At 44.2% G+C, this 1,377-nt stretch overlaps 1 protein-coding gene across 1 annotated transcript; it reads left to right on the top strand.

The window, feature by feature from the left end:
* LOC18598164 (ethylene-responsive transcription factor ERF024) lies at positions 233 to 848 on the top strand. The gene has a single exon (XM_018121278.1). It carries the CDS (start codon positions 243 to 245, stop codon positions 846 to 848), a length of 606 nt encoding a protein of 201 aa, XP_017976767.1. The 5' UTR covers positions 233 to 242.

Consider the following 1,377-nt stretch of genomic DNA (forward strand, 5'->3'; position numbering starts at 1 on the left):
AAAACGCAGTCCAACCCAGATGTCCAACATGTATCTGGCTTACACCCCAACTATCAGCAGACGGCAGTTCATCACCAACTGGTTTGCACTTTGCAGTACTTTTGAAACTTAATTTGGAAAATCTCTCTCTCTGCAGCAAGAAGTTAACCCCCAAATTCCCATCCACCATAAATGGATTCTCTCGTCCCCAACTTCAAACCCCAAATCTTCGCGCCATTTCTCTTTACCAGATTCAAGTCACCATGCATTACTCAAAATCCAACAAAAGTTCTAGAGCTAACACTAGCAGCAGCAGTGGGGGCAGCGCTAGTGGAGCAGGCGCTTCTGCTGCTACAGGGCGGCACCCGGTCTATAGGGGCGTAAGGCGTCGGACTAGTGGGAAATGGGTGTCTGAAATTAGAGAGCCAAGAAAGCCCAACAGAATCTGGCTCGGTACATTTCCTACTGCTGAAATGGCAGCTATTGCCTACGATGTTGCCGCACTTGCCCTAAAAGGCCAAGATGCAGAGCTTAACTTCCCAAACTCGGCTGCTTCTTTGCCTGTGCCTGCCTCAACCTCCCCACGTGATATCCAGGCGGCTGCAACCTCAGCAGCGGCAGCTTTGGGGGCTGCAAATGATGCTTTATTCGGAAATGAGGATAATGAGGCTAGAAACAGTCCAGTAGGACCTGACAAACCCACTACGGTTGATGAGTTTGTCGATGAGGATTTGATCTTTGATATGCCTAATGTTCTTGTCAATATGGCTGAAGGGATGCTTCTTAGCCCTCCCCGCTTGGACATTGCTCCTGCTCCTGCTCCCGCCGATAACGCTGGAGATGCTGAGAACCTTTGGAAATTCCCTTAATATATTATCTATGATAATAAGCATCATAATAAAAAAAGCTCTCCCAATATCTCCACTATAAAAAATGAAAATAAAAATGAAAAAGAGTGGGCACTGTTTAGTGGATGATAGTGTCTAGCATGAACTAAACAACAAACATGGGATGAGTGTTTTTGAGTGGTTTGTTTTCTTTGATTGTTTTGTACAGGATTTTCTATTTGTGGGAGTTGCTGTTGTCGCACCTTGCTAGTGTAATATAATGCTTCTTAGAGTCCGTACAATGTGCACCCGAGTGGAACTTTTAGCAATAAATATTTCTGAGCTGCTTGTTCGCTATTTATAATTCTCGGAAGCTGAAGCATCTTTGATAGTATATCATTCCATCTAGTGCACGTGGTAAGATTAAACTCACGTTCAATTCATCTGGGGTTGTTTCTGAATATACCAGGTTTGAAGCTTTTGCAGGTTTTGCCATTTTCTTGATTGGACAAAATGCAGTTTCCAGCAGGAAGTTCCGGCCAAAGAATACATTCTGGTATGATCTTCAACT

This window comes from Theobroma cacao, chromosome 5, assembly GCF_000208745.1.
Source record: "Theobroma cacao cultivar B97-61/B2 chromosome 5, Criollo_cocoa_genome_V2, whole genome shotgun sequence".
Lineage (NCBI taxonomy): Eukaryota > Viridiplantae > Streptophyta > Magnoliopsida > Malvales > Malvaceae > Theobroma > Theobroma cacao.

Coding starts and splice junctions, on each gene's coding strand:
- LOC18598164 (XM_018121278.1), top strand. CDS start 243: ATGCATTACTCAAAATCCAACAAAAGTTCTAGAGCTAACACTAGCAGC.